The 24,360-nt window shown below is 35.7% G+C and overlaps 1 protein-coding gene across 7 annotated transcripts in view; it reads right to left on the reverse strand.

The window, feature by feature from the left end:
* Positions 1–4,563: 4,563 nt before the first annotated feature.
* Positions 4,564–24,360, reverse strand: part of LOC106060940 (chromodomain-helicase-DNA-binding protein 1-like) — a 28,287-nt gene continuing 8,490 nt past the window's right edge. For 6 of the 7 annotated variants that reach the window (XM_056044835.1, XM_056044832.1, XM_056044834.1 and 3 more), the window contains 18 exons: positions 23,402–23,572; positions 22,108–22,221; positions 21,640–21,754; positions 20,354–20,510; positions 19,009–19,155; positions 17,810–17,927; positions 17,506–17,636; positions 16,800–16,879; positions 16,115–16,201; positions 15,591–15,715; positions 15,155–15,253; positions 14,313–14,386; positions 10,703–10,820; positions 9,432–9,540; positions 9,016–9,074; positions 8,259–8,415; positions 7,390–7,465; positions 4,564–5,290 (listed from right to left, as the gene is read on the reverse strand). In XM_056044835.1, coding sequence (XP_055900810.1) covers positions 5,171–5,290; positions 7,390–7,465; positions 8,259–8,415; positions 9,016–9,074; positions 9,432–9,540; positions 10,703–10,820; positions 14,313–14,386; positions 15,155–15,253; positions 15,591–15,715; positions 16,115–16,201; positions 16,800–16,879; positions 17,506–17,636; positions 17,810–17,927; positions 19,009–19,155; positions 20,354–20,510; positions 21,640–21,754; positions 22,108–22,221; positions 23,402–23,572 — 2,057 coding nt within the window. In that variant the 3' untranslated portion in view covers positions 4,564–5,170. Of the gene's footprint in view, positions 5,291–7,389; positions 7,466–8,258; positions 8,416–9,015; positions 9,075–9,431; positions 9,541–9,560; positions 10,461–10,702; positions 10,821–14,312; positions 14,387–15,154; positions 15,254–15,590; positions 15,716–16,114; positions 16,202–16,799; positions 16,880–17,505; positions 17,637–17,809; positions 17,928–19,008; positions 19,156–20,353; positions 20,511–21,639; positions 21,755–22,107; positions 22,222–23,401; positions 23,573–24,360 lie in introns of those variants that run through there. The other variant, XM_056044836.1, reaches the window with a different exon arrangement.

A 24,360-nucleotide genomic window follows, 5' to 3' on the forward strand; every position in this document is an offset into this window, starting at 1 on the left:
TGGCGCTGTAAATAAATATAGTTCTTCAGAAAAAGAGGGGGAAATGTTTTAAACATATCTATAAATATCGATCTAGATTTTGCCTCCCCTATCTATTGTAGCTCTAGATCTAGACCTAGATCCATAATAGATCTAGTCTATATCTATCATACATGCCATGTTTATAGGTCTTGATCCAAATATATAATGTGAAAAAAAAACCATCTTATTGACATCAACATAAGTATAATTTGGTCTGAAATAGTCAAAACGAAAATGGAATTAACTTTATGACTAAAAGTTTAAATGCCAAATTAAAATTATAGCATTCTAGCTGATACCCGTGTTACGCTATACGGAAACAGTTGGTTTATATGTTAATTTTGCCCGGAAAATTCTTAAACCCCTCAATTAAACGGCTCTCATTACAAGCTCTCCCAACCCCAACACATTTTTGTAGACCTCAAATTCTATGCCATTTATCCTCTTTCATCCTACAAACGAAAGGCCCGAAAGTAATTACCCCCTATTATAGAGTATGCAAGTACACTTCTTAGCCCCATCATTTGTAGCCTTCCTTAAATTCTCTCTGCACTATAGTGCCCCACACATATACCGCAGGCCTACACAAAATATTTTCAAATGGAACGCCCCTTCACGCGGAACTGTTTGAAAGAAGAAACATCACTATTCGCAACTTAGTCCACTCTTTACATTTTTATTTTGTCTGCAGTCAATGATTTAGATCTGGAGTCGCTAAATCGTTAATGTAACGACATTCAAATTCTAGCTCTGGAGACCATTTAATGCCTTCAAGCCCAGTGCTATTTGTGCATATAATGATGGGTAGGCCTATTAGGCATTGATAGATTCTGGAAGAGCAGGCTATGGAGCGTACATCGACTTTCTTGGCTCTTACTCAGTCAAATTCTTTGGACAATGTGGTAGTGTTTGCAGTTTTGATGCGGAGACCATGGCAGTCTGTGAAGCCTTAAAAGTCATTGACTCTCAACTCGGCGAGGGACATTTGAGGGCAACACAGATTTTTGTGGTCTCTGACTCAAAATCTGTACTGCAGGCTTTGCAAAGCCCTGGGCCATGGCCCCCCAATATCGACACTGTCATCATGGCTTCACACAACATAAATCAACGCTAAGGCACCCCTGTAATAATGCAGTGGGTACCGAGTCACATAGGTGTGACTGGCAACACTATTGCAGACTCCTTGGCCCACCAGGAAGGGCAAATTCCACCCACTTAACATGCTGTAAGTTTTCATCATGCTCTGGCTATAATTTAAAAAAACAGAAATGGAAAAGTGGTTTGAGTGCTGGGACAAGTCCCAAAAAGCCAATGGAGTCTGGGAGCGCATGAGGCGCCCTGACCGCACTTCCCCGTGGTGGAGGCTGTCCAGACCTGAGCAAGCTATTATGGCACATATTTCCCAAGGCTATGGCCAAATTTCTATTCACGATGCCCCCGCTGCGGGGAGGAAAAGGAAACCGTGCCTCATATTCTGTTTGACTGCCCCAGACTTGCTGATCTCCGTCTCGACAGGTCTGGGAAACTAAAAATTATCGACCTGTATGGTGACATATGCAAGACAGCAGGGTTTCTGTCCAGGGCTTTTGCAAGAGAGGATTTAAAATAAGCCTCTCAAGCCCTCACTCAAATGGAGTTAGATGATAATCATGATGACCGTAGGCCTACAGAAAATTTCAAATGAAACGCCTCTTCGCGCGGAACTGTTTGAAAGAAGAAACATCACTATTCGCAACTTAGTCCACTCTTTACTGCGTTTATATCCTGTCCATTTATAGTAATGCGTGGATCCGAGTAGGCTTTCCCAGGAGCAGGTAGATATAAGACTTCAGTCTTGTTCGTATTGATGGTAAGGCCAAAGTCTGAGCATGCTCTTGAGAAGTCACTGACGATGCTCTGCAGATCGTTTTCAGAGCAGGCATTTAGGGCACAGTCATCAGCAAATAGCAAGTCTCTGATTACTGCTGCATTTGTTTTTGATTTTGCTTTAAGCCGCCTCGGGTTGAATAGGCCACCATCAAATCTGTATGATATATTTATCCCGTTGTTTTCTCTATTTGTGAATGCATGTCAGTTTCGTCTTATCTTATATAATACAGACGTTACATCAAAAAGAAGATGATTACGTCATACACATCATGCATGTTAACCCATGACTTAAATTATGCCAAGTCCTTGGATTTCCTGGCTGGTTCAGGCAACCCATTCCATGCTCTAATAGCACCAGGGAAGAAGGAGCATATGTACAAATTTGTCCTAGCATATGGAACGAGGAATGTGCCTTTATCTTTGTGTCTTTCTGAGTAACGGTATTTTATTAGATTTTGTTTCTGTCTTGACCTTCAATTATCTAACTTGACACGACCTGCGGAGAATGTATCTGAACAGCTCAGAATGCAAATCTTTTGCCACCAGAGCTCCACCCACCGAGGGAGCTTATTTAGAACTTCCCCAGACCCTCTAGCTGTTTAGGCAACTTTAGGGGAACCCGATCTTTGTTCTCTAGGTAGGGGGCGCAAGTTGATGGGAATAAATGTTAACATTTTAATAGACCCCTTTTTATGCAGAGTTGAGGTAAGCGTTATCTACCACTAAACACGATAACTCATGAATGAAGCTTGTTGCAAAAACATTCACTCGAGTTATGTATATAACATATTTTCCACTTGATGTCCACACGCCTTGGGAAGATAGGGTTGTGAAATAGAAGACATGCCCCCCCCCCCCCCCCAATTTTTTTTTTCCACGGCATTGGCTTAAAGTGTAAAAATGTCCGGCTCCAATGTTTATATTTTAAGTATATTATCCAGCCAACGTACTCATTAAGTTATGTATTGTCATGCATATAGCCTACATTTTCTACAAATGTTTGGGGTATTGATGTGAACGATGTTTGTTAGACCAGTACAGCAGCAACTTAAACATCATTTGCAGGAAAGAAAGGTGTCCTTTTTTTTTTTTTGGACATCTTTCAGGAACAAAGGTTCTCAAGGCTGTTACCCACAGGGCCTCAAGATCTGCAAATTTTTGTAGTTAAAATGTGTTTTCACTGATCACTGTGGGCTGAGGCAAAAACCACTTGGTTACCTATCATCGGGGCTCGAGTTTGTATCGCGTTTTGCTAATCAACGAATGGACCGCATTCACCAATCGTAAACAAACAACATTAAGTCATGTGATAATATTGATAAAACAACGGAAAAAAACTGTCACGTGATAGCCACTGTGTATTAAAATTAGATCGTAATTTGTAAAAAAGAGATAGATTAGAGAATCACGTAGTGGCTAAATGTTGTTTGTTTACGATTGGTGAATGAGGTCCATTGTCGCGGGACAGTGGCCATATGACGGTAGCACGTGACTCAGTAAGAGGCATTCTTTTCACAAGTGGATTTATAAAAAAAACAATTTCCTTCCCTAAGTGCAAATTCAACATGAAAAGTGTTGCTATACAAGACTCATTTTGATAGCTTATACATGTCCCATAATATAAAAAAAAACTTGTGTGAAACTAAGGTTATTAATTCTAGTTTTCTTATAAATATATGCTGAGTTTTCTAGGGAGTGATTATTATTATTATTATATTCTAGTCTCAATCTACAGCTGCATAACAGGAAGACTTTTGGGGGGGGGGGGTGAAGAGGGTTCAAATTTAGAACCATCTCGAAAAGTGTACACTGCATACCAGCCAAACAGCGATTCTCAATTTTTTAGGACAGGTGCCTTACATGCACTAAGTAAAATGGAGCTTGCCCAAATGACACCTTTAAGTGTTGGCTACTAAAACAAGAGCACCTCATCTACAGCTGCATAACAGGAAGACTTTTGGGGGGGGGGAGGGGTGAAGAGGGTTCAAACTTAGAACCATCTCGACAAGTCTACACTGCATACCAGCCAAACAGCGATTCTCAATTTCTTTTAGAACAGGTGCCTTACATGCACTAAGTAAAATGGAGCTTGCCCAAATGACACCTTTAAGTGTTGGCTACTAAAACAAGAGCACCACATCTACAGCTGCATAACAGGAAGACTTTTGGGGGGGGGGGTGTGAAGAGGGTTCAAACTTAGAACCATCTCGACAAGTCTACACTGCATACCAGCCAAACAGCGATTCTCAATTTCTTTTAGAACAGGTGCCTTACATGCACTAAGTAAAATGGAGCTTGCCCAAATGACACCTTTAAGTGTTGGCTACTAAAACAAGAGCACCACATCTACAGCTGCATAACAGGAAGACTTTTGGGGGGGGGGGTGTGAAGAGGGTTCAAGGGTTCAAACTTAGAACCATCTCGACAAGTCTACACTGCATACCAGCCAAACAGCGATTCTCAATTTCTTTTAGAACAGGTGCCTTACATGCACTAAGTAAAATGGAGCTTGCCCAAATGACACCTTTAAGTGTTGGCTACTAAAACAAGAGCACCACATCGCTAGCCAAAGGACCAAAAAACTCTGAAAGTGACATTCATTGTTCACTAGGGATCATTCTCACATACTGAAAATGTTTGAAAACATAATAAAAAAGTAAAAAGTTTGAAAAATTCGCTTTTAAATTAATAATGTATTTTTTTTTTTTTTACAATTAACAGTAACAGCAACAAAGAAATATAAAAATATGAATGAAACACTATTTACAAAACAAAGTTTATAGCTGTCATTTTATACTATCAAATCTAGTAGATGACTGTAACATAATTATGGCAGCAGTTTCAAAGACCTCTCACGTTTTCTCAACACAAACTTTTTGAAATATTAATGGTCAATGAAATATAACATAACAGAATGGTTAGATAGAATCATATTTTCTGAGATACAATTAATAACAAAATTGAATTACACGACTCAAGCTCTGATGATATATAAGCACAAGTTTTTTTCCCTCCCAGATTAGATAAAAATACACGAAACAATGACTTCTGAGATTATGTCAATGACTAGCTTTTCATTCCCTCAACTTATTGCTTCTCTGCACTATGAAATGATCTTATAATAATTTCATTAACACTAAGGCTGACTATCTAAGAAATTATCAATAAAATTATTTAGTTAGAAACAGATAAACTCTCATTTTTCAAAACAAGTATGTTACAAGGAATTATGAAGAACATCAATTACTAGAAAATATAGCTCATAATTTAAAAACAAAAATTATGTTAGAGATATGAGGTAGTCTTCTGTTGGGAGCACCTTCCCTTTGCTGACTGAGTCCATTAGCCAAGCAGGAGAGACAATACGGCACTGGAAATGTTTGACAACATCATTGAGTTGCTGATGATGAAATAAAACTATACAAAATATTGGGAAACATTTGCAAGAGATTTTGCAGAATAAATAAAAAAAAAAATTAAAGTATAGCTGCTTACTAAATATAAGTTTTAATTAGGCCAATGTCTGATATATTTGATCTTTGACACAGCATACCAAGATTATACTTAATTGTCCACACGTGGCTGTGCGTTTAAGCGCTTCACTTTTGAACTGGGGTCCAGGGTTCAAATCCTGGAGAAGACTGGGATTTTAATTTCGGGATCTTCAGGCACCTCTGAGTCCACCTAGCTCTAATGGGTACTTGACATTAGTTGGGGAAAAGTAAAGGCGGTTGGTTGATGTGCTGGCCACATGAAACCCTAGTTAACCACAGGCAACAGAAACAGATGACCTTTACAGAATCTGCCCTATAGACCACAAGGTCTGAAAGGGGAACTTTACTTTTTTAAGTGCGTCCAGAAGCTCTTCAAAATCGGCTCTAACAATTTGGGAAAAAGAGGAGCCACTGAATGGATAGCAAGTGTAAAGGAAGGAGCATAAAGGAAGGGTCCCTGATTGCAGATTCAATACACAACAGCAGTAGAAAGAAGGGTGAAAGTATAACAGCATCTGGTGATTGGAGATTGCGAACATAGGTGGGATTAGCCTCTTTAGTCACACAAGAAGTTGCAATGGGAAAAGATTATCTCTTGGGATAACAATGTTAAGCCACTTCTCAAGAAAACCTTTGGGATGTGTGGCTCAGTGACAAGAACTGCTAGTCTGACAAGGGGGCGCGGCTTTGAATTTCAACGCAAACTTGTCTTTGCTTAATGGCAGAAATCTTCCCTACCCCCTCCTCCCACTGGTCCACACTTGACTTAGATCCTCCCATGCCATTCAGCGCAGTGTGCGACAAGCTGTCATTGGCAACTTCTGCAGCCTCTTCCCAGCTGGTGTCCACTGCTCTGAGGTCCTTCATGAAGCTGTTTGCACTTTCTTTGTATTGGTCTCCAAGTCATTGCAACTCTTGGTATGCACGATTCCCTCTGTTAAACGACATGTCCTGATAACCTCATTAAGTGGTCAAGTCCCAGTTTGGAATAGGATTTCTTTATCTGTACACAGTAACTGAATCCTAAAATATGTCTTAGCCATTTTTGCTGAGCCACATTTCACCTTTTCTCAATTTTGGCAGATGACTTCCATGTCTTGCATGCATATGTCACTGTTACTCTGTGGCATTTTACGTCTCGAGAGACGATCTTTTCCCTTTGCAATTTCTTGTGTGACTAAAGAGGCCAATCCTTGATACACAGCTGCGATCGCAGGTTGGGCATATATAATCACCAGGCGCCGTTGCATTTTCACCCTTCTTTCTGGTTCTGTTGTGTATGACATCTGCAATCTGTGACCCTTCCTTTATGCTCTCTCTCCATGTGGATCTGTCCAGTGCCACGCCTCTTCCCAGTTGCCAGTGTCAATTTTGAAGAGCTTCATGTTGCGTTTGCATACAACCGTATAACGTAAAAGTGGGTGACCAGCGGCTCTCCTGCCTTCTATTAGATAGCCATACAGGATGTCCTGTGGAAGTCGAGTCGACCTACTGGCATTCTACGAACGCGGCCAAGCCAGCCAAGGCGTCAGCTGCTGATAACGAAGAGCGGATGTCCTGGCATGCTGCTCTTTGTAGCACTGTTAGCAATTGTGTTAAATAGGTGTATTTTTGTCTCAAGCCCAATAGCTTGGCTAGACCAAACAGCTGCAGCCCTCATGAAATAGCCCCTGCCTTTCCTAAACAGCATGCTAAGTCATGATAGGCATCCCCATTATTTGCTATGATGCTGCCAAGGTATATGCAGCTCTTCCATTTCTGACTAACCAAGTCTGACAGGGGAAACCTTTGTCTTATATCCCACTCACATAATTTTAGTTTTATCCAAGTTTATGTGGAAGCTAATTTTGGGTGCATTTCTATGCCATCTGATATTTCTTGTATGCATTTATAAGTCTACATTTCTGTAAAAAATAGTCTAGTCTGTGCCAACGTTTACAATGTCAGAGTAAGACAGTGTTAACAAACAGAACTTAAAAGTTTACATAATGATTCTGACACTTACCAATTTATTTGTGTCTGGGTTTGTGATGAGGTGTGTGGTAGATATGTTCATAGATTTCTCAACATCACCATCATAAGTAGAGGAATTAAGGAAAAGTCAACTCTTATTAATTAGTGATTCCATAACAACTATAACCTTATTTCAAATTAACAACTCTTTAAAGTAATATATAAGTAAATCTCAACATGTTCCTGTTTTTTTCTTTCTAGATAATAGTCCTATCTATCAAAGATGACACAAATAAAATAATGATCAAGTTGCGGGGGTAATATTGTCTGAGCAGAGTCAGTCACTGCCTGATAGGTGCATACTTGGGGCAATCAGAGAAAACTATGATACGCAGCAGAGAGAATGAGGAAACAGTAGACCACCTTCTTGGAAAAAGTCACTTCTTACACTTGAAGAGGACAACATTTTGAAATAACGAGAACTGGTTCATGGCCGGGGACAAGGAGACCCTAAGACCAGCTTCCTTTCACATGCTACTAGGGACTAAGTCTCGACACAATCATCTTGTTGTAAATATAATAGTAATAATGAAAACTGTTATAGCAGGACCAATGACTCGTTCCTTTTTCCTGAAACCAGATCTGGACCAGATCTTTAAATGTATTTATGACATCATTTTTTTTTTCATTCAGATGTGCATGACCAACTGGTGGTAATTAGTTGGAATACTAAATTTTGAAATGGTAGATAACACAAACAGAAAAACAAAACCTTGCTATGTTTATGAAAGAGAGAAGGATGGGGTGGGAGTATTTGCAAGTGAAATGGTTACTCATTGAATACATTTTCCCACCTCATTTTTAAATAAAGATTAAAGTAAAAAAAAATTCTGGAATTAAATGCAAACAGTTCAAGGATATGCTAGAATATATCTTGTCATTTTTTTCTTTAAATCTTCATCTACATTGTGAAAGTAGACAGCAATGCATGAAAATAAATTTGGTAATGAAGACTTAATTTCCTTTTGTTTTTTAGGGCTTGTTTCTTCACTAGATTCTGCATCCGAGTCCATCAGCACTGTTTGAAACAGAAAAAGAAACATTTAAAGTGCAAAATAAAAATACAGCATCATGTGAGACTCAACTACACCCAGTGCTTTTTTGTGACGATACGTACAAGTACAGCGTACTGGCACGTTTTTCAATGTCTGGAAAAAATTATTATTTTTCTTGTATTTTAACGTTTGTTATTGATATATTAGTAGTTAAAAGTTACACAATCTATGAGGCAGTGCATGAGGCCCCCTGACCGCACTTCCCCTTGGTTAAGGCTGTCCAGGCCTGAGCAAGCTATTATAGCACAGTGCAGGACAGGCCACTGTCCTGTTGGCTCATATTTCTCAAGGCTATGGCCAAATTTTGATTATCTGTGCCCCTGCTGCGGGGAAGAAGAGGAAACAGTGCCTCATATTCTGTTTGACTGCCCCAGACTTGCTGATCTCCGTCTCGACCTTTATGGCGACATTTATGCACTACGCAAGACAGCAGGGTTTCTGTCCAGGGCTTTTGCAAGAGAGAATTTGAGCCTCTCAAGCCCTCACTCAAATGGAGTTTGATGATGATGATGATGGAGAGAAATGGAATGTAAAAGAAAGAAAAAAAGCATTTTAGCATTTACCTTTTGGTGCGTTGTTGGTGTGCTTTCTCTTTGCAGCTTTGTGTCTGGGGAAGTAATATCTGTTTCATTCAGGAAAACATTCCATACAAACAAATAGCTGAGAACTGATGTTTAGTAGTTGAAAAATTTACTTTAAATATTTTGGCCTATTTATAGTCTTTTGAGTGAGTCTGTGACTAAATGCTTATAAATAAATAAAAAAAAAAAAGAATTAGTGAGAAAGTAAGAAGTAATTGATAAGCAAACAAAGGATGAGAAGAAACTTTAAAAGAATACAAGCATGTACACATATTGGAAAGAAGCACAAAAATAAAGGATGAACAATGATTAGAGAAAGAATAGGTAGTTTAATGAATGCATTATATTAGATTGCAGCACGAAACAGGAAGAATTAGAATCTAGTAATGTAAGGATACATAAATGTTGGAATCCCTTTTGATGCTAAATGTTTCTGTATAAGTCTCTCTGTTCCATACCAATTGAACTCTGGAGTATCATACCCTATACGTGGCAGATGAACACTTGCTGGAGAGAACAATTAATAGCATATTTGTTTTATCTTACACTAAAATCCGTTAATTATCTTTTTTTTTTGTTATAACTATCAGAAATATACCAGATTGTTGCGTTTTGTTTTTACAATATTCCTGAGACAGAAAAATGTGGACAGCATGTTGCCTGAACCTTCTGTGGGCAGCATGTTGCCTGAACCTTCTGCTGGGTAGCATGAGTGAAGCTTGAAATTGAGAATAAGTCAAACTTCTAAACCAGCAACCAACATGTCAAACATGTTTTTGTTCCTGCTCTCAAGATTTATTTCTTCTAGCTGCCGTATTGAGAAAACCTTGCTTATTGTAAATCTATATACCATCAAGTGACACTGAGACACAGGATATACAGTCTGATAAATACTGCAGTAAAAATTTTAGAATTACTTGAGATGACTCGTGTTACAAGACTCTAAACATTGTAACAATTTTTGCATCATGCTTTAAATCATTCTTAGAGTTCAACTGTATATTCCACTGATAGAAAGATAGATGATAGAGAGAGAGATGATAGAGAAATAGATAATAGAGAGATGATAAAGAGATAGAGATGATAGAGACATGATAAAAAGCATGATAGATAATATAGAGATAGATGAGCTGAAGCCAAAATGAAGAATTAAGAGAAGTTGTATTTTAAGAAGAAGAAGAAGTTAAAATTGTTGTTCTACTCAGTCCTGGATGTACTCAAGTAATTGGTCTCTTAACTTCTAGCAAATAGAACCTAGTAATATAAGTAGCATTGGAGAAGTCTCATTAATTAACTATCACAAATATATACATATATTATTCTGAATCATACTGTTCAGATGAACTTAACTTTACCGTGTTAGACCAATCCAACTATTATGGTTCCCGTTCTACACTGATATTTTTCTGGACTACACTAAACAATGCCTATAAAAAAAAAATATTTAGGCCAATAATCTATTTCCAGACTACAACATCTACAAAAATATATATTAAGGCCAATAATTTATTTCCTAGACTACACTAAACAATAGCCAAAAAAAAAAAAAAAAAACTATTCAGGTCAATAATCATTTGACAACCTTATAATGAGTAAAGTTGGTAACAATTATTAAAGTGCTAAAAGTTAGAACTATTTAGACAAAAATAAAAAAAATAAATAAAATTACCATCTCTTTCTTTGGCCACTTGGCAGACTTTCTGCAGACCTGTTTCAAGGGCAGACAACTTAACCCCTGATAACTTTTTAGATGCTTTGGATCTTTTCTGAGCTATTATCAAAGCTAGCTGAAGATGAATACAAACAAGTCAACTCACAATGATTTACCTATCTGAGCAGGCTAGCTCTGATTGTCTATATATATTCATATTTCACATTCAAAATTTTTACAGAAAATACAGCAAAGTTCACAGAAACTGGAGAAATTAACTGCATAATCGACATTTGCATCTAGAATAGCCAATGAATGCAGTGGTTTGGATTCAGCTCCATCACTTCCATGTGTTTTATTCACTGTGAGAAAGTGAGCAAGCAATTTACTGTCTAGATGCAATTTCTTTGTTGCATTTTACATCTCGAGATGTTGTCCCTGTTCCTTTGCGACTTCTCGTGTGGCTACAGAGGGCAATCCTAGATAAACATGCAATGGGTCAAAGGTTAGGTAGTCACCAGCATTTTCCTTCTTCTGGTATGTTCACCCTCTGTGATCCAGGACTCTTCCTTTATGCTTGCTCTCCATGTTGGCTCTTCCTGCGCTTGTTTCTCCCAACTTCAAGTCCTGCTGACATACATCAGTGTATTTTAAGAGTGCACATCCTACAGCTCTTGTGCTCTCTATTAGATCGCTAAACTAAACATCTGGTGGAAGTAGGTATTTGGCGAGATGTTTGATTAATATGTATATACGTTGAAATGTTTTGTTTCAAAATTGTATTTTAAAAAAATGTCTCATTGCTTTTTAAGACAATTTTGGGTTTCACATTACAGGTCTTCTGAGATCCAAATTTTTTTTTCAGTCAAGAGATATAATACCAACTTTTATCTTAATTATAATATCTCTTGTAAAAATGTTTGACATGTTTCGGATTTTTCCTTCAGATTTGATAACTGACTTCCTAGTTCAAACGTCCTGCAGGGCGGTGGGGGATGGCAGTGGGCAGAGTATGAGCCCATGACCCGGGGTCGGCAACCTGCGGATCGCGAGCCACATGCGGCTCTTTGGATGTGAAGCTGCGGCTCTTTAGTTCCATACGCAAATATTATTTATTTTATAGAAACAATTTAAAAAAAAAAATAGTTCTGAATCGTTTAACAAGGATTAGGCACTGATTTTATCTCTCAGCCAATTGTACTCGCTTTTCACCACAGCCCTCCCCATTACACGTGTCACCACTGTTGTAAGTCCGTCGGAAGCTCTCGGCCGTCGTCGGATGTTTCTATGTAGGTTTAAATTCGCTTTCGACGCAAGACGAATTGGTATCATTACCACTCGCTTTGGTTGTGACGTATAGTTTGTTGTTTCAAGTAAATGAGTAAGAAGCGATTATCTTCTCAAAGTTAGAAGCAGTCTACAAGTAATGCTAATCTGACAAGCTTTGCGGTACCACAAGAGATTGCACAAAAAGGCAAACCATTTACAGATGATGAATATGTCAAAGACTGCTTCCTACGTGCATCTGAAGAATTGTTTTGTGATTTCAAAAACAAACCAGAAATCTTGAAAAAAAAAAACAAAGATTTGCCACTATCCGCTAAAACAGTATAAGATAGATTAGCTAAAATGTCTTCAAATGTAACATATTTGCTGGTGGATGATGTTCAACTTTCTTCTGTCCTATCACTTGCTATAGATGAGTCTTGCGAGATAAAAGACACGGCACAAGTTGACCTTTTTGTCAGGTATATGTCTTTCCAAGGTCCAAAAGAAGAATTTCTAGGATTGCTACCTCTAGCAGGACAAACTACAGGGGAAAATACAGCGAATGCCATGCAAAAATACCTTGAATACAATAAGATCGATTTAAATAAAATCGTTTCAATAGCAACTGATGGAGCCAGAAGTATAACAGGAAAAAATAAAATGGCAATAACGATACATCGAAGCTAAATAAACCGCGAAATATTACGTTTGACTGAAGAATGCATCAAGAAGCGCTTTGTGCCCAAACAAATTCGGCCGAATAGTTGAGTTCACGAATCTGGTAATCAAGACTGTTAACAGCATCTTGTCAAAAGCACTCTACCATCGTCACATTTAATTCTTAAACGTAATGGAGACTCATTATTCCGAGCTTCTTCTGTCCTAACAAGTGCAATGGCTTTCCAAAGGTTGAAACTTTTGCTTTGTGCTTGAATGAAATACATACATTTCTAAATGAAAAAGGTATTAGTCACCCTGAATTAGAGAACGACAAATATTTTCAAAAATTTTACTTTATGGTTGATATAAAAGAGCTGAATCTAAAACTGCTAGAAAAAGGAAAACACATCCTATGGTTTGGTAGAAGAATTGGTTTTGTTTCGAAGAAAAATTAATTCTTTTTGCAGAAGATATTCACACCGGTCAGTTACTTCATTTTCAGTGCCTAAAGTAGTATCGCGATAAAATCAGCGCAACTTTTGAACAATTTACTTCAGCACAGTTAAAAAAAAATCAAAGATGAATCATCTCACAGATTAGAGCAATCCAAAACCAATCTAGCATTCCTATTAAATCCTCTCAACACAAACAGTAACGAAATCCACATTGATGTATTTGAAATTGATACTGGATCTCTAGATATGCAATTGATTTAAAAAGTAAAGCTTTGTGGGGTGGAAAAGCATGTTGGAAGACTTGGAACTCCAGAAATGTATGTACGTAGCGCAACAAAAGTGGACAGCTTTCAAAGGAATGTCGCGAGTTGATTTGGCGCATGAAATAATCATCTAGATTGCTACAGTGAGGTGAAGAAGTTGGCATTTGGAGTGCTAACTATCTTCGGATCGACATATTTGCGTAAGAAAGCGTTCTCTTGCATGAATATAATTAATAGCAAAGTAAAAATCCAACTAACAAATGAAAATTTAGAGTTGACTTTGAAACTAAAAACAAGTTATGAGCCAAATGTATACCAACTTTCTAAAACCATGCAAAGCCAAGGCTCCCATTGAATTTGTTTGCTCAATTGTTTGTTATTGAAGTAGGCTTACAAGTTAGTGTTGTAAGTAAATGTTAAACAGCTTTAGTTGTTACCGAAATATTAAAATAATAATTATCTAACAATGCCATATATATAAATTATCTAATGTGGTGTGAAAAACACTACTTATGTATGAATAAATAGATTCCTTTTTAAAAAAAAATTATTGTGTGAGTACCATTTAATTGGTAAGAAAAAACTTTGTGGCTCTTTAGAAACTTTGAAATTTCGTAAATTGTAATTTTTGGCTCTTCCGACTCAAAAGGTTGCCGACCCCTGCCCATGACAAGTCCAAATGAAAGTTCAGCGCGCATACCGCACGACCAGGTAACCACCATTTTCTCTTTTATTACCATCAATTACAGCTCAATCTAAACAGAGAAGTTCAGCATTGCCAGTATGAATTCATGATTGTTTAAATTTAATTACTTATTGTTAGGAGTACTACTTGTGACATTGCAGGTCAGTGTTAAGGCCTTCTATAACTAATAGTCTCGATTAGATTAACAAAGAAAGGGAGATAGGGTACATATACAAACAAAGTTAATGACATTTATTAGATAAACCAAGAAAGGGAGATAAGGTACATATACAAACCAAATCATTGCCATGCTCCTTACTTTCACCATCATCCTCTAATGGTATCAAATGACAGTTTCCTAATTCCAAATCTGTAACAAGAACAAGACAACAAAAGTTACGTTGTTCAAACTTTCATTTTATATAGTTCATATTGATTAGGGAGGGGGAAGGCTGGTGGCTGATAGGCAAAGCACTTGACTTGTCTACATTTTAAGTCCTGGTGAAGCCTGGGATTTTGAATTTCAGGATTTTTAGTACCCTTAGAAGTCCACCCAACTCTAATGGGTACCAGACATTAGTTGGGGAAAGTAAAGATGGTTGGTCATTGTGCTGGCCACATGACACCCATCGGTCATAGAAAAAGATGGCCTTTACATCATCTGCCCTACAGATCACAAAAGTTCAGAAAGGGTACTTTATTTAAGACTAAGACTGCTTTATTGATCCTTATGGAAATTTGTTGGTGATTACATGGACTCTTTTCTCATGTAAAGACAAAACAACAGAAAAATACACATAAATACAACAAACACAACATAAAAAGTTCATTCAGCAACTACGCACAGGCGGCATCTTGGTCCTTTTCATGTTTCCTGATCAACGAGTGGCATTGATATAGTCTGACAGAGTGAGGTACGAACAAGTTTTTGTACTGCTCTGTTCTTGTTTTGATTGACAGCAGGCACCCACTTCGCGACGACCTGATGTAGTTCTGATGGGGCGGGTGGCCGTAGTCTTACTTTACTTAAGGATATTGTGCCTCAAAGGGAGGTTATACACTTTTTTTTAGAACCAGTATGGGCAACAGTATCTATTCAAATATTAAAAGATCCTTATGTATCAGCCTCATCACTGACCTTTCATTTCACCTGCTAGTTCATACTCTTTTTTTGGTTGATTTGATCTGGCTGACAGAGCAGAGAATAAACCACCTTTGCCCCACTTGCCAGAATCATCTGTAAAATTAATAAATACATTTCATCTGCATGATCAATAAAAGGTCATCTCTAAAATGTATTAAAGCATGGCATCTGTAAAATGTATAAATGCAAGTCAAGAAAAAAAAAAACAAATTAAAAAAAAAATAGTATGAATCCAAATAATAATTTAAAAAAACAGTTTAAGATATTTGAAGAGATAATTGTAACCTTTTTGATAGATATTAAAATTTTAAGAAGATTGAATGAATCCTGAATATTTAGATTATTGAGGTATTTTAAAATACACTTAGTTTCAAACTAAAACAAAAACAACAACAAAATATTAAGAACACACAAAAATAGGTGATGTTACCAGCACACATGACTATAATATTGTCCTTGGTCTCAGTATCAACAGGATCAGTCACATCTCCACTGACATAATGAATAGACAGTCTTTGATTCTCTTCTTTCTCATCATCATCTTCATTATCTGGCCTGCACAATAGAGAGGATATATGGCCAAACTATAAACCTTGATACATCCAACTTCACAAAATTACTTTATTTCATTTGATGTATTTGCAAGTTATTATAACCTAATTAATGAGAATGGCGACCTTGAAAAGAGCAGTACAAGCTTAAAAGTTCTGGGTTCAAATCCTGGGATTTTTATACAAGATTGAGTCTTTTCAGCAAGAGTATTTAACCAATAATACTAGTTCATCTATATCTATACCTCTTTGTATTTTAAGCAATTAATACAGAATACTCTCCCTTTACCGAAGTTCAGTATATTGTTTATTGATAAAGCTTTAATTAGTTGCTATACATGAAAAAATGTTCACTCATTTAAAAAAAAGTAATTAGCATAACTTCATATTTTTTAATAACTACCTTTTATCTTTATTTACATCTCTGTCATCAGGGACCTTTAGCTCAATGTTTAATGAAGAATAACCATTGGCTTGCCATAAGGATTCTCTGGATTAAATAAATAACAGTATTCTGATGAGTTTAAACAAGAAGCTCAACAAATACTTTCAAGACATCTTAATAAAATGATGATCTAAACTCATGTTGTAATCTGAATGAAATAAGGAATCTAAACACATGCTGTAATCTAATGAAATGATGAATCTAAGCACATACGAAATCTTAATGAAAATGATTAAATCTAAGTACATATAAAATCTTAATGAATCTAAGCACATATGAAATCTTAATGAAATAATGAATCTAAGCATATGTTGTAATCTAATGAAATATGAATCTAAGTACACATGAAATCTAATGAAATGATGAATTTAAGCACACAAGAAATCTTAATGAAATGATGAATCTAAGCACACATGAATCTTAATGAAATGATGAATCTAAGTACACATGAATCTTAATGAATGAAATCTTAATGAAATGATGAAATCTAAGCACACATGAAATCTTAATGAAATGATGAAATCTAAGCACACATGGAATCTTAATGAAATGATGAAATCTAAGGACACATGTAAGTCACAAACTCTACTGCATCTAATGGTCAACTTGTTTTTAAACATCTTTGATAAAACACAACACTAACTTCTTTTTTATTTTGGCAAGTTCTTTCTTCAACAGCTCCTCCTTTGCTCGCTGTAACATCATTTCGGCTTGTTCCTGCCTCTGAATAGACAAGATTTTTTATTTATACTTTAAATTTCACCCAGAATGATGGAATAAAAAAAAAAATATACATGATTCTATTGTAATGCATAACTGCGCACCATGTCGATAGGCAGAATTTTGAAATTCAAGATTAGCATAGAGAAACGATAAAGATAGGTCCATTGACAATATGTAAAAAAAAAATGCACTGTCTATCAAAACAAAATCTTCTAAAGGTTTATTGGGACTTCTCAAAAAGTCTAAGAAACTAAAAGCAGTCAGTTAGTGATTCAGTCTGTGGACTGATAATTCAATATATATATATATATATAAATTAAGATGATTCCTAAATTATTTCACTTATTTGGATTTTTTTTTTGCTATTCAATTAGGAACTGTGTTTAAAAGTCATTAACCATACAAATCAAAAGTTATCCCTCGTTTGTGTCCACTTTAGTGTGTATCCATACAAACCAGTTTATCACAACTCAGATGAGGGATGATAACACTAGTACGTTCAAAAGAAATGCAAAGCTTGTCAACCTTTTTTTAATTACAAAATTTGACTGTAGTTGGACTGTTTCAATAACAATACACTAGATAGTCTATAAACAACAATAAAGTAGGTTGTGTTTATAAAGAACCTTCTTTCTCAGCTCTTCTTGTTCTTCAGGGGTCAAAACCTTCTTATTCCTACTTCGTGAGACCGATGGGGCACCATCTCTGGCCTTGGTCCCAAGTTCTTCTTCTGTTTCCAATATTTGTTTCTCTGCTTCTGAAACATAAATAAAGTCAGAAACAGATAGAACTAAAGCTTTCAAAGTCATTTGTGTTTCGTCTTTAAACAAATATGGTCTTAGAAATGGATATTTTGTGATAAGTCATTGTATATTTTGAATTCAACAGAAAACCTTTGTTTCAGATAAAATAGTTTCTTTACAAATTTACCCAATAAAAGCTGCTCAAAGGCTTTGATATCAGCAGCTGAAGGGACCTTTGAATAATCAGTGCCTTCAAATACATACATACTCTGCGCTGTGGTCTCACTTTCCTTAGTTTCTGATTTCTGCAAATAAAATAATAAACTAATATTGGATATTTCAACAAAATAAAAACAACTTATGATAAACATAAACAAATAATCATTCTCTGGTACTGCTAGGATCAATATTTGTTCAAGGAAAAGACAATTCAATGTAATTCTGACAACCAAGGAATTTTCATGTCACAGATCTGGAGCACTCTGAATGATAACAATAATCTTCTTAGGTATATTCAGGACAACATGAAGTTTGTTCTCATTATTCAACCTCTGTAGTGGTTTAATTTCCAAGCACATATTTATACACAATTGCTTTATAATGGAGAGACAGACTTCTAATGCTTTTTTTTTTGTGTTAATCCTGAAGCCATTTGCTTTATAATGGATCAATTAAGGCAAGGAATTTTTTTTTTATATTTTTTTTTTCCGAAGATTACATCCTAGCCCAAATCTGCAGGACAACACAGTGAGAACTCAGGTCAATCTAGCAGACAGCCCAAAGCATACACCACTTGATTATTATTCTAGTAAAATTTGAGTTTGAGTTTTTGGCACATCGGCACACTTTAGGCCATGTAAAGGGTTACTCTCCCTTCATACCACAAGAGCTAAATTTTATATAGTTAAGTCATTAAAAACAAAGTCTATTCACAGTTAAAATAGTAAAGGTAGTAAAAATTTAATAATTTAATAAAAATCTTTTGTAAATATTATATGTTCACAATTTTACAAATCAAATCTTCGCAGACAACGCCACCTCACGGACAAAGCCCAGTACCTTCCCAGGGTCGACACTATCGAACAGTGTTTTTAAGAATCCCCCCTAATATCCTGGTATCTGAGGCAATCAATGAGGATATGTTCCACGGTGAGACAAGGCTAAGAAAATATTCCAACTCAAGTGGGGTTAGAACCTAAAACTTTGCCTTTCTTTCTTCTATTACATATATATTTTCAACACTCTAAATAAGTTCACATACATAACATTATCTTGCTGATTGCAGTTTTTCCCACAGGAACCTACATAATGAGATTGGTTTTAATAATTAAAAGTTGAAAGAGGATCCTGAAACTAATGAACTCAACACAAGTGTATACAGGATACCTTATCATCAGCTTCTGATTCTTTCTTCACTGGCACAACCCAGCTACCATTGTGAGAATGTCCAAGAATTGCCTCAAAGTCAATAGTTTCATCATATTTATCTTCAATGTTTAAATTATCCAATCCAAACTTTAGAATTTCTTGCAACTGAAACAAAAATGTAATTATAATTATTTTGAAAAAAAAAAAAACAACAACCACATTTTAAATCAACATAACAAACTCCCAAATCCATTAGAAGTAATAATTTTTATTGAAAAATACTTAATTTGTTTCACATCATGACATGGCAACTGAAGGGGAAATAAATGAAAGCACTAGTGTTATAATAGATATAAAAAAAAAAAGTAAAGTTCCCCTTTCAGAGCTTGGGATCTATAGGGCTGATGATGTTAAGGTCATCTGTTTCTTTGGCCAACAGTTAACGAGCAGGGAGTCATGTGGCCAGCACAACAACCAACCGCCTTTACTTTACCCAACTTAAGTCAGGTACCCATGAGTGGACTCATGGGCGCCTTAAAAATCCCAAAATTCAAAATCATAGTTTTCAACAAGATTAAAACCCAGGACCCCAGGTTCCGAAGCCAATCGCTTAACCACTCAGCCACTGATATAATAGGACAGTGACAAAAGTACTTGGTGATGAAGAACAGGATAGAGATTTTTATCACCTTTTTTATTAGGTCTTTAATTTTTTTTTTCATTTCACTTAAACTCTTAGCTAAATTCAAATTTGAGGGACTGAAATAATAAATTTCAATTTTTTTTTTCTAAGATTTTCTCGAGATCTACTTTTCAGTAACAAACTGGTTTCAATTTGACAATGACATTTAGTGTATGTTTTACATGTGTTTTACATATGTAATAATCTTCAATTCTGGAGGAACATTCGGTGCATGCAAAGCAAAACAAAAAAACATGAATCTATTCAACAGAATATGAAATAAACAGGACAAAAAATATTTTACAACAATATGAACTCTTTCAAATGTACATTGTTTTAAAACATTCAAGGGAAAACAAAATATATAAGAAACCTTCTAGCTTAACTAACATTGACTTATTATTATTATTATAGCTTTTATATAGCGCTACTTTCATGCTTATAGCATGCTCAGAGCACTTTTGGTCCAATCTCATTTGTGGACCAGTGGAGAGGAGGGGGTATCTAGGAGTTGGCTTTCCTGCAGCCTTTAGGCTCTGAGTAAACACAACTCTGCCCGAGTCAGGTGTCGAACCTCGAGCCCCCTTCTAGGTAGCCAAGCCAAGTTCAATCTTGGCCTCTCGAACACGCTTCCCACTTATATGTGAACTCCCATTGCAATTTCATCTGATTAAGAATTACCTCCTCAGCATTATGTGACAACGTTGTATCTTCAGACTTAGCAGCAAAAGCTCCATTCTTTATCACTTTCTCTGTCAGTTTCAATTTGGCTTCAGCTCTGCTTAGAATGATTTCCTCAACTGTGTTTCTACCAATCAGACGTATGACTTTAACAGGCCTGAACAAAGAAAGACATTCAAACTGCTGTGTGATTTGTAGCTGATTTATAAACAATATTGTACAATTCAGAGAATATTATGCCACCATAATTGTTTTTTTGTTTTCATTATCAAAGTTTATAAAGAATCTGATTTCACTTTTTTTTTTTAACCTTTTTTAGATCAGGAAGTTTTTAACTAATTTGAACTACTAACACATAGAAAAAATAGCACAAACTTGGGACATGCCATATTAATTGAAATTTCGGTATATGATTTTGGCCATGCATGTTTTGGCACTGAAAATGTGGGTGATAATTAGGAAAATATGATAGACAAAATAATTTTTTAAAAGCAAAAACATTTCTTCAGAACACATTTTCTTTTCAGTTTACATGTAAACATTTTGAGTTATAATTATAAATCAAGCAATCTTTCTGTAACACAATCACACAATCTTTCTGTAACACAGTCACACAATCTTTCTGTAACACAATCTAGCAATCTTTCTGTAAAACAGTCACACAATCTTTCTGTAACACAATCTAGCAATCTTTCTGTAACACAGTCAAGCAATCTTTCTTATACATTCTTATACTTTAATACTTAGATATTTAAAAAAATTATTTCATGTTATGACTACACTTTTCTGAGACTATAAAAAGTGACATTTATTAGTGGGAAGTAATTTAGGCATTACAGATATTTATATAACATTGCCAATAAACTGAAACAAAGAAGAAGCTGAGTCAACATTTAATTACTTGAATGGGTTAGTCATGCTTTAAATAGTAACATGTAGTGCAGAAAAAAAAAGATGAGATAATTGATGTTTATAAGTAGTGTTTTAGATAACACACATTTGCAGTTAAATAGTTTCTGAGTTGTGACCTCTCTGCAGCGCTTTTCAAATAAAACCCAAGGCCAAAATCTAAGTCACACTAATGTCTACTAAAAAGATCTCAGATTAACAGTTGTAAAGTTTAAAAAATCACCCCAGATATAGTTTTATAATTTAATATTAAACAAGATGAATAATGTCAGAATTTCAGGAATTCTGCTACTGCAGAAATGAACAAAAAGTCTCAGATATACTAGTTCTCTACCTCTCAACCTTAATACTAGGACATAAGGTTAACTACACTCTACCTGTCCTGACCTATCCTGTGTGCCCTGGCAGCTGCCTGAAGGTCATTCTGTGGGTTAAAATCACTATCCACAAAGATAACAGTGTCAGCAGCAGTCAGATTTAAACCTTGTCCACCTGGCAAAAAAAAAAATTCCCCAGAATTGACAGATAATTAAATGATGTAAATGTGCAAAATTTCTCGTTTTTCTGTGATGTTAATGTGATTATTTATATATAATTTTTGTAGTTTAGTGTAGTCCATAACAAACATCTAAATAGAACAGAAACTACTCTAAAACATTCATTTAGCTCCAATATAAAAAAAAAAAAGAGTAAAGTTTCCCTATCAAAAAAAGTGGGAATCAACTATGCTGCTACAACTGGGAATCAGCCACACAGCTATAAAATTCTTATTTAGCCTTGTAACTAAGAACTAAGAAACAACCAACAATAAAAGTTTTTAGAACATTTTCCCATAATCCACTCACCAGCTTTTGTGCTCAAAAGGAATGCAAAAGTATCCTCATTTGCATTGAAGTTCTGGACAGCCAAAAATCGTTCTTCTCCTCTCACAGAGCCATCAAGGCGCTCATAGCTGTAGTCTGTTAAGACGACCATGATATTAATGTAACTATTATTGTATTCTAATTGTTTATATTTGTGCACTGACGATATAAATGAGCGATGTAAGAAATTGAAACTGCTTTTTTGCTATTTTTTCGCATGTATTCTTTACCCATGCAATCAAGTATGAAGTTCCCCCTTTCAGACCTTGTAGACTACAGGGCAGACGATGTAAAGGTCATCTGTTTCTGTGGCCTACGGTTTACGAGGGTGTCATGTGGCCAGCACAATGACCAACCGCTTTTACTTTTCCCCAACTAATGTCAGGTATCCATTAGAGCTGAGTGGACTCAGAGGCGCCCAAAGATCCAAATTAAAAATCCCAGTCTTCACCAGGATTCGAACCAGGCATCCCCAGTTCGGAAGCCAAGCCCTTTACCGCTTAGCCACTCCAAAAGTAAGTATGAGGCTGTTGCAAAGTGTACAATGTACAGAGAATACATGTCCAAAGAGTGGTTCCGAAAACCTTTGGAGTGATATATTCAATTTTTAGACAAAAAGAGCAGTGATATATTGATTCATGAAGATTAGAAAGTTTCCCCTTTCAGAGCTTGTGATCTATGGGGCAGATAATGTTAAGGTCATCTGTTTCTGTTTGTTAACCATTGGCCACAGAAACAGATTGATTCATGAATCTAAAACTAATATAAGTTTCACCCGCTTTTGTGGTATCTACAAAAAATGTATTCTTCAAACATTCACAAAGAATAGTAAGAAGAGAAACATCTGCTCGATAGCAACTATCTTTATGTAATAAAATTCAGGAATTTTGTAACTACAGCTGAATTTTTTTCTTTTATCTATCATGTTAGTTGATACCCAATATGAGGAAATCTCAAAGGTGGGAAAATAAAATTCCTCAACTTATAAGTATGTGGGGGTACTCGGTTAAATTCTACAACTTTCTTTTATTATCAGCCTTGAAAAAAATTCTGATATTTATAGTTTTTTTAAGACACTCATTTAAGTACAATAAATATTTGATATTTACTTAATAAAGTTATTTTATTTAATTTGTAATTATTTAATATTGATTTTACAAAGAAAAGAAATATGTATGAATTCTCTGTGAGTATTTTCCTATAAAAATTTCTAAGCCTTAATAAGCACAACTATATATAGTTCAACATTTTGAACATGCAACAAAATAGACATTACCTCTGTATCCCAGGTAGTCTTGTAGAATATCAAGCACTCTGGTCATTTGTGAGAATATCAGTACCTTGTGACCACCTGCCTTCAGGAATGCCATCAAGCGATCCAACAGCATCAATTTGTAGCTGGACTCGACAAGATGTTCACCAAGGACAAAGGGCTCTTGCTCCACATCTATTGGGAATATTACAGCATAATTGACATCTACAATTATGTAAAAATTTTAGAGTTTTTCTTCCATTCAAATTGAAGAGTTAGGTTTATAAATATTTAAAAAGTTTATCTTTGAGATTTCAAATATCTCTAGGGGAATATGTGAATGTTGTTTTAACTTTTAATCCATCCCAAGTATGAGTTTCTTAAAATTCAGGATTAATGTCCAAGTCATCATGTGAACTCAAACCCTAGATATTTGGTCCAACAGCAAACTATTCCAACCACTTAGTCCCAGAAACTTTTATATAATTTTAAATAAAATGACTGACTTAGTTCAAGTGTATAAGGCTGTTTCTGATTTTTCACAACACAAATGATTATGTTTTAAGATCAACTGACGTGATTGTTAGGTCAAGCTAGTAAATTGCTTAGGAATTTCTTTACTATTATGAAATCATGTCTTTAACAAATTCAAACACATTTAAAAAACAAAATGAAATGCTTTTAAGTCCATCCTTGTTGTTTTACTATTTGAAAGTAATGGCATTTTGTCTAATTGTTATATTATTCCCTATCATAATCAACAAAAAAACTTCCATTACACATCAAGATCAGAAAAGGGATTCTGTAAATGTAATATAGAAAACAATCTTTCTAGATAATAGTAAACTTTCTGGCAGTGATCATCATCATCATCATCATCATCAAACTCCCATTTGAGTGAGGGCTTGAGAGGCTCATATCCTCTCTAGCAAAAGCACTGGACAGAAACCCTGCTGTCTTTCATAGTGCATAAATATCGCCAT

The sequence above is a fragment of the Biomphalaria glabrata genome, chromosome 10, assembly GCF_947242115.1.
Source record: "Biomphalaria glabrata chromosome 10, xgBioGlab47.1, whole genome shotgun sequence".
Classification (NCBI taxonomy): domain Eukaryota; kingdom Metazoa; phylum Mollusca; class Gastropoda; family Planorbidae; genus Biomphalaria; species Biomphalaria glabrata.